The following is a 9382-nucleotide window of genomic DNA, read 5'->3' as shown; positions in this document are numbered from 1 at the left end:
AAATATATTTGACTGGAATCGAACCTGGGTCCCCCCAGTCCCCAAGCCGACGCTCTATCCATTGAGCCAAACTGGTCTTAGCCAATTAAAATTATTTTCAATAAAAAAAGAATGAATATAGTTAAAATAGTCAAACTACACAAATAAACCTAAAGATTCCATGTATTTTTTGTCAGAATCCTAATGACATTTTTTTTTCAGAAATAAAAATAAATCCTACAATCCATACAGATCCACAAAAGACCCTAAATAGCCAATGATATTTTGAGCAAGAAGAACAGTGCTTGAAGCATCACACTTAACTGATTTCAAAATATATTACAAAATGATGGTAATCAAAACAGTATGATACTTGCATGAAAATTGACAGGTAGAACAATGGAGCAGAATAGAGAGCCCAGAAGTATATCCACACATACATGGTCAACCCATCTTTGGCAAGGGTGTCAAGAATACACAATGGGGGAAAGTAGCCTCTTCAGCAAATGGTGCTGGAAAAACTGGATATCTGCCTGTCACAGAATAAATTAGACTCTTGTCTAATACTATACCCCAAAACTACTCAAAATTGATCAAATACTTAAATGTAAGATTTGAATCTTAAAACTGCTGGAAGAAAACTCAGGGAGAAAGCTTCTTCACATTGGCCTTGGCAATGCCATTTTGGATCTGACACCAATAGCACAGACAACAAAAGCAAAGTAGACAAATAAGATTATAAAATAAAAAGGGTTTTCACACTGTAAGATACAAACAATAAATGAACATGCAGCCCCTGGAATGCGAGAAAATATTTGCAAACCATATATTCGATAAAAGGTTCATATGCAAAATATATAAGGAACTTCTACAACTCCATAGGAAAAAAAAATAAACCAATTTTAAAAATGAACAAATTAACTGAATAGACATTTCTCCAAAGAAGACATAAAAATGACCAACAAGTTTGTCAAAAGGCATTGAACATCACTAATCACTAGGTAAATGCAAATGAAAACCACAAGGAGATATCACCTCACATTTTCCAGAATGTGTATTAAAAAACAAAAAGAAAAGAAAACAAATGCTGGCAAGAATGTGGAGCAAAGCAAATCCTTGTACACTCTTGGTGGGATTGATTATTGGTCCCGTCACTATAGAAAACAGTATGTACTTTTCCCAACAAATAATTTAAAAAATAGCACTATCGTATGATCCAGCAAGCCCACTTCTTGATATGTATATAAGAAATGAAAACATCAAAAAGAGATCTGCACTCCCATGTTTGCTGAGACATTGTGCACAAGGACCAAGACTTGGAGGTAACCTAACCATCATTTGAAGGATGACATCAATTGCATACATTATGCTTCTAAATTTAGTTGAGAGGCAACTGTTTGACATTCAGAGGTTTCTCATTCAAGGTGTTCCCTCTGGCTGATGTGGGGTGAGGGGAAGGAGCTAGTTAGGAAATTATGTTCCTGGGAATTTTAGCATATGTTACACGATTCTTTAGACTTTTCTTCAAGGTTCTTGTTCCTCTTACGAAGCTCCTCATTTTCCTGCTCAGATTCCTAAAAGAAAAAGGAATTTAAAGTGGTTGCCACATTTGTGAAATTGCTTCCCCTGCCAATACCTATAAGTTATTGAAATTTATTTTTAACTATGTGCCTTTCTTAACTTCTACTATATCACTTTCTCCTATGCCAACCAATAATATTTCTGGGCTTTATGTAGCTACAGAAATGTTCTTTCTCATAGTTTCTAAAATATTAGTGGTCCTATTCCTGGCCTTCTTCACCCACATGCATCATAGTGTTCCTGGAAAATATATCATTTTTTCCTTCAACTCTGATCTAGGTGGTGTATATTATCAAATATATATCTAAGAAGGCAAGAAAGAGTAGTGAATTCCATTGGGAAGTTTACTATATAGTTCAGAATCATGGCAGATGATTGATCAGGGAACTTAATACAACTCTCCAAAACTTGGTGGCAAGGTAACAAAAACAAGTTGAAGAGATCAGGGCCTGTGCCAGTCTATATTGTATTTCTGGGTGGACATCTGGACTCTGCAATGACTCATAATAGATCCTGGAGAACAGGAAGATACGGGAGCCTAGGTATGTATTTACATAGTTAATTCTGTAGCTGGTCACAGTTTTACTTCATTAGGTGTCTGAGAGATAAAGTTATACCAGGTACTGAGGAAACAAAATCACCTTGAACTCCACTCAGTCAGACAGACCAGCTATTCTTGCACAAGGCAGGACTCAGAAATGATACTTATCCCTCATGATATTACAATTTCCTTATTTAAAAATTAGGATATAATAGTACTTACAATATAGTATGACAATTTGATCACAGAATGACCATAAAGCCTATGTACAGTGCTGGGCAATGAATAATTATTGTTTACTAGAGGCCCAGTGCATAAATTTTGTGCATAAGGGGTGGGGAGTTTCCTCAGCCCAGCCTGCACCCTCTCCTATCTGGGATCCCTCTCATAATCCAGGACTGCTGGCTCCCAAGTGCTTGCCTGCCTGCCTTCCTGATTGCCCCTAACCACTTCTGACTGCCAGGTTGATCACCCCCTAACCACTGCCCCGCCAGACTGATTGATGTCTAACTGCTCCCCTGCCAACCTGTTTACCCCCAACTTCTCTCCTCTGCCAGTCTGGTCACCCCTAAATGGCCTCCCTTATTGGCTTGATTGCCCCCAACTGCCCTCCCTTGCAGTCCTGGACCCTCCCAACTGCCCTTCATCTGGTGGTGGCCATCTTGTGTCCACATGGGGGCAGGATCTTTGACCACATGGGGGCAGCAATCTTGATCTTATGTGTATGTGTTTGAGTGATGATCAATCTGCATATTACTCTTTTATTAGATAGGATAGAGGTCTGGTGCATGGGTGGGGGCCAGCTGGATTGCCCTGAAGGGTGCCTGGGTGGGGGTTCTCTTGGGGTATGGGACAGTCTGGGTGAGAGGCCTGTGGTAGTCTGCAGACTGGCCATGGCTCCCCAGCGACCCAAATGGAGACCTTCTACAATTGAAACTTTGTAGCCTGGAGTGAAGCCAAGCCTTCTGTTAGCTCATTGGCAGCAGCCATTTCTGTTGGGGTTTGTTTACTTTCTATAATTGAAACTTTGTAGCCTTGGGTGCTGTCCTAGGCTGCCCAGGGCAGGTGGAAAGCTTAGCTTCCTCCATTGCTGGGAGAGGGGTTGGGGAGTAGAGGGGGGAAACCCTAGCCTGCTCTCTACAGCTCCATGACTGCCAACATTTTTCTTGGGATTTATCTTCCATAATTGAAACTTTGTATCCCTAAGTGGAAGCCTGGGCCAGCCAGAGTATGTGGAAAGCTTGGCTTCCTCCATTGTCAGGGAAACTCAAGTCTCCCTCCTACCCTCTGTGGAGGGAGCCATCTTGGTTGGGGTTAATTTCCATACTCACTCTGATTGGCTGGTGGGTGTAGTGGAGTGATGGTTAATTTCCATAGTACTCTTTTATTAAGTAGAATTAGTGATCTAATAATAAAGGATTACATGAGATTTTATCCTGAAAGAATTATCCTTTAGTAAATAGAGATGGTAACAGGTAGAAGCAGTAAGAGAATTCAGTGTCTACTAGTGATTGGGCTAGAAAAGTGACATAATTCTCTACCTTCTAAGCAATGTTTTTGATTCTGTACAGTTGAAGTAAAATGGCGATGACAGAATTGAATACCTGAAGTCTTTGTTTTACATCCTTTGTTTCCTCTGCCCCCATATTCTTCAACTCCTCAAGCTTTTTCACATGCTCCTGATAATTTTTTTCTTTCTCCTCCCACTTCTCTTCATTCTTTTTTTGTTGTTCCTCTAACATTTTTCTTTGAGTTGCTTCAGATTCAGCCTTTAAACGTTGGGCTGACAAAAAAAAAAAAAAATAAGCAGAGAAACACGAGGGTGAAATTGTTATGGCTTATTTTGCCCTTCTCACCATCTTTTTTGTTTTATTCTTATTTCATAGAGAAAACCTCTTGTGATAGCGTTTGCACTGAGTATGCAGAAGACAACTCTAAATAACAGTTAAAAATATCCTTGACCCATGAACCATACATATTATTATTTGCACTGCAATGATGATTTCCAATGCAATAATGTTGTTGACAGCATTTTTAGGGTTTCTCATCTATCTGGAATTTTTATTTATTTTTGGACAGCTTTAATGATGTATAATGGTAACACTATTTATTGCCAAATGCATTTTTATCTATCTATGATACATGTTTACACTTGACAAACCACATCACAATCAAGTTAGGAACATACCTATGACTGAAGCATCTCCTCATGCCCTTTGGTCTTCCTCTTGAACATAAAACCTCATCTCCATCACTAGGCAAAACCACTGGCCAGTTTCTGTCACCAGAGAATAGTTTGCTTTTTCTGGAATTTTATATAAATGGAATCATACAGTATGTAGACTTTTTTTTTTGTCTGCCTTCTTTCACTCAGCATATTTATTTTTGTAACACTGTTTTATGTATCAATAGTTCATTTCATGTTATTTTCAATAGTATTTTTTTTGGTATGGATGCTTACAATTTTTTGTTCTCCATCTATTTATGGACATTTGGCTTGTTTCCATTATTGGCTATTACCAAGAAAACAGCTATAAACATTTTCAAACAAGTTATTGTATGTACATAAACTTTCAACTTTACTAAGGATATATTTGAAGCAAAATGATTAGACTGCACGGTGGGTATTTGTTAAACTTTTTAAGAAACTAACAAACTGTTTTCCAGAACAATTTAAAATTTTCCATTCCCACAGCAGGGTATAAGGGTTCCAGTTGCTCCACATCCCCACCAACACTTAAGATATCCAGTTCTTTTAATTTTAGCCTTTCTAGAAGTTCATAGTGGCATCTCATGGTGGCTTCAATTTCCACTATTATAATAAGTAATGATGTTGTTAATAACTAATGATGTTGTTTAATGTGCTTATTGACATCCAAATATATGTTTTTGATGAAGTATCTGTTCAAATTACATCTTTTATAACCCCTCATGCTTGTGATGTTTGCCCTTCAAATTAGTGACACATTTGTTGAGTTTTACGTCCTTAAAATATTATAGTATAAGTCCTTTATTCAATGTGCGATTTGAAAAAAGCTACTTCTAATCTGCTTCTTGCCTTTTCATTAAATTAAAAGTCTGCTTTTTCAAAAAAACCAGAGTTCGTGGGAGAAACCAAGATGTTGGCATAGGTAAACGCCTGACTGCAGCCTCACACAACAATTTCAAAAAAATACTACTAAAATACAAAATGGGCCGGGACTGGTTTGGCTCAATGGATAGAGAGTTGGCTTGGGGACTCAAGGGCCCAGGGTTTGATTCCGGTCAAGGGCATGTACCTTGGTTGCGGGCATATCCCCAGTAGGGGGTGTGCAAGAGGCAGCTGATTGATGACTCTCTCTCATTGATGTTTGTAACTCTCTATCCCCCTTCCTTTCTGTACAAAAATCAATAAAATATATTTTTTTAAAAATAAAATACAAAATGGACATTAGCCAGAACTACAGGAAAGTCGACTGACTGGAAATCCTACAACTAGAAGGAAAGAGAAAACCAGAAGGAAAATCAGAGGAGCTGTAAAAGGCTAAGGTATGGAGACATGGTGCATGCATGGGGAGAGGACGGAGCCAGAGAGGAGGGGAGGCTGAGTGCCTGGATCGTGTTCCCTAGCAGGAAGGAGATAAAAGCTCTGGACTGTGCTAAACCCCAGTTCCAACAGCACTGAACCCCAGTTCTGTGTGATACCCTGGGCCCAGGCTCATAAGGAGGGAGTCTGGGCTGTAAAGTGGAAACTCAGGGGAGTGGTGAAAGGCAGAGTCCCTGGAGATGCGCACATTGTGCGCAGATGACGGACTGTTGACTCTGCTTCTAGTTTGCCCTAGTGGGAAGGAGGCAAAAGCTCCAGACTGTGCTGAGCCCCAGATCCAACTGCACTGAACCCAAGTTCTAGGCTAGACCCTGGCGACCCAGGCTCATATGGAGGGAGTCTGGGCTGTGAGGCGCAAACTCAGGAGAATGGTGAAAGGAAGTCCCGGAGGCGTACACATTGCATGCAGAGAATGTGCCACTGGATTGCCCTAACAGGAAGGAGACAAAAGCTCCAGACTGCTCTGAATCCCACTTCCAACCCCATTTCCAACTGCACTGAACCCATTTCCAGGCTTACTGGTAGAGAGCCTAGACTCTGGTAGAGGGCGAAACTTGAGGGCACCTTTCTCTCAGAGGTGCTTGCAGCAAGTACTGAAGGACCCCGAGGAACACTGAGAGTCAGGAACCTTATAGGGCGGGGCTAACGGTAAGCAAAGACTGTAGGCTCCACTCTGAAACTCCGCCCCATCCAAGCTGAGCAGAGGCTTTTGCAATTTTCCAAGTCTAGTCAAATAAGGCCGTCTCCTGGCATAGACACAGTTGATACTCACAGCCAATTGGCCTGGAGGTCAGTTCCTCTCAGTGATACCAACAACAATCAAGACTTAACTACAACAAGGCTGCAGACACAATCCACAAAAGGGGGCACCAAGAGTGTCTACCTCAGGTAACTGGGAGACTGACACACTGAACCATATAGAAAACCTTAGCACACAAAGCCACCCTGCCAACTCAGGAAAGCAGCAAATATGCCGAGACAAGGAAACAGATCACAAATGAAAAAAATGAAGGACAAAAAGTGACTGGATATAGAGTTCAAAACCACGGTTATAAAGTTTTTCAAGGATTTCCTAGAAAAGGCTGATAAAATAAACGAGACCTATGAGGATATGAAGAGGGATTAAATAGAAATAAAAAGGGATCAACTAGAAATAAAGAATACATTGTCTGAAATAAAAAATATTATACAGAGTCCTAAAAATGGAATGGAAATTGCAAGAATCAAGTCAAAGATTTGGAACAAAGAGAGTCAGAAGACACTCCTCTGAAGAAGAAAGAAGACAAGAGAATCGAGAAAGTTGAAGATAATGTAAGAAACCTCTGGGATAACTTCAAGAGAATCAACATCAGAATTATGGGGGTCCCAGAAGAAGAGAGAGAGCAAGATACCGAAAACATACAGGAAGAAATGGTGACATAAAACTTCCCCCACCTGGTGAAAGAATTAGACTTACATGTCCAGGAAGCACACAGAACCCCAAACAAAAGGAATTCAAAGAGAACCACACCAAGACACATCATAATTAAAATTCCAAGAGCAAAAGACAAAGAGAATATTAAAAGCACCAAGAGAAAAGCAGGTAGTTAACTATAAAAGAGCACCCATATGATTGTCAGCTGATTTCTTAACAGAAACCATGCAGGCCAGACGGGAATGGCAAAAAATATTCAAGGTGATGAATAGCAAGAACCTACAGCCAAAAATACTCTACCCAGCAAAGCTATCACTCAGAATCGAAGGCCAGATAAAATAAAGCTAAAGGAGTTCATCACTGCCAAACCAGAATTATATGAATTGGTGAAGGGGGTTCTCTAGGAAGAGGAAGAAAATAAAGATAAAAATTATGAACAACAAATACATAACTATCAACAAGTGAATCTAAAAACCAAGGGAATTAAAAAATCTGATAAATAATATTAACTGGTGAATATAATAGAATCAGAGGTATGGAAGGGGAAAAGGGGAGTGGGAGGATGCAGGAAGAGACTGAACATAAACTGCACCTATGGATGAGGACAATGGGGGATGGGGAAAGGGCAGAGGGTGGGGTGGGAACCTGGTGGAGAGGAGCAATGGAGGGGGGAAAAATGAGGAACATTTGTAATAATATGAACAATAACGATTTAATGAAAAATAAATAAATAAATAAAAATCAATGGGAAAAAACAAACAAACAAAAAAAAAACAGAGTTCTTAATTTTTGAAGTACAATTTATTATTTTTTTATTCAGAGTGTTTTTAGCTGTACTCACCTTCAATCTGTTGCTGCATCTCTTTCCTCTGTTTCTTCAATGACTCTTCAACCTAGATATACAGCAGAAATTAGAATCCTATCCAATAAAAGAGTAATATGCAAATTAGCCATTACTGTGCTATACCCACAAACATGCCTACTAGCCAATCAGGACCGAGTATACAAATTAAATTAACCAAGATGGCTGTGGCCACACAGAGAACAGGAGACATGGGTTGCCCTGGCAAAGGAGAAAGCCATGCTTTCCACAGGCCCAGGCCTCCACTCAAGGCTACAATATTTCAATTATAGAAGATAAATAAATCCCAAAATGATGGTAGCCACAGAGCTGGAGAGAGCAGGAAGCTTGACCTGCCCCTTCTACAATTGAAACTTTATAGCCTGGAGTGAAGCCAAGCCTTCTGCTTGCTCATTGGCAGCAGCCATTTCTGTTGGGGTTTGTAATTGGAACTTTGTAGCCTTGAGTGCTGGCCTAGGCCGGCCAGGGTAGCTGGAAAGCTTAGCTTCCTGCATTGCCGGAGGTGGGGGAGGGGAGGGTGGGGAGAAGGGAACCCTAGCCTGCTCTCTCCAGCTCCATGACTGCCAACATTTTTCTCGGGATTTATTTTCTATAATTAAAACTTTGTGTCCCTAAGTGGAAGCCTGGGCCAGCCAGAGTATGTGGAAAGCTTGGCTTCCTCCATTGTCAGGGAAACTCAAGTCTCCCTCCTATCCTCTGTGGAGGCAGCCATCTTGATTGGGGTTAATTTGCATACTCACTCTGAATGGCTGGTGGGTGTGGCTGGTGGGTGTAATGGAGTGATAGTTAATTTGCATAGTACTCTTTTATTAAGTAGAATTAGTGATCTAATAATAAAGGATTAAGTGAGATTTTATCCTGCAAGAATTATCCTTTAGTAACTAGAGATGGTTACAGGTAGAAGCAGTAAGAGAATTCAGTGTCTACTAGTGATTGGGCTAGAAAAGTGACATAATTCTCTACCTTCTAAGCAATGTTTTTGATTCTGTACAGTTGAAGTAAAATGGCGATGACAGAATTGAATACCTGAAGTTTGTGTGTTGCATCCCTTGCTTCCTCTGCCCTCATATTCTCCAACTCCTCAAGCTTTTTCACATGCTCCTGATAATTTTTTTCTTTCTCCTCCCACCTCTCTTCATTCTTTTTTTGTTGTTCCTCTAACATTTTTCTTTGAGTTGCTTCAGATTCAGCCTTTAAACGTTCCACTGACAAAGAAAAATAAGCAGAGAAACACGAGGGTGAAATTGTTATGGCTTATTTTGCCCTTCTCACCATCTTTTTTGTTTTATTCTTATTTCATAGAGAAAACCTCTTGTGATAGCGTTTGCACTGAGTATGCAGAAGACAACTCTAAATAACAGTTAAAAATATCCTTGACCCATGAACCATACATATTATTATTTGCACTGCAATGATGAT

At 40.0% G+C, this 9382-nt stretch overlaps 1 protein-coding gene across 2 annotated transcripts in view; it reads right to left on the bottom strand.

Moving 5' to 3' along the window:
• The window catches only part of LOC311616664 (guanylate-binding protein 6-like), a gene marked incomplete at its 5' end in the record, with an annotated part of 31046 nt that continues 21664 nt past the window's right edge, over positions 1-9382 (bottom strand). For both annotated transcript variants that reach the window (XR_014793968.1, XM_084872331.1), the window contains 4 exons: positions 1-1553; positions 3706-3884; positions 7943-7994; positions 8990-9168. Coding sequence is in view for 1 of the 2 variants with exons in the window: in XM_084872331.1 (XP_084728457.1) it covers positions 1470-1553; positions 3706-3884; positions 7943-7994; positions 8990-9168 (494 nt within the window). The remainder of the gene's footprint in view (positions 1554-3705; positions 3885-7942; positions 7995-8989; positions 9169-9382) is intronic.

Source organism: Pipistrellus hanaki (assembly GCF_964339955.1).
Source record: "Pipistrellus hanaki genome assembly, chromosome: 2".
Classification (NCBI taxonomy): Eukaryota; Metazoa; Chordata; class Mammalia; order Chiroptera; family Vespertilionidae; genus Pipistrellus; species Pipistrellus hanaki.
The sequence above is the reverse complement of the archived record's forward strand: the minus strand, read 5'-3'. Positions and strand labels throughout refer to the sequence as shown.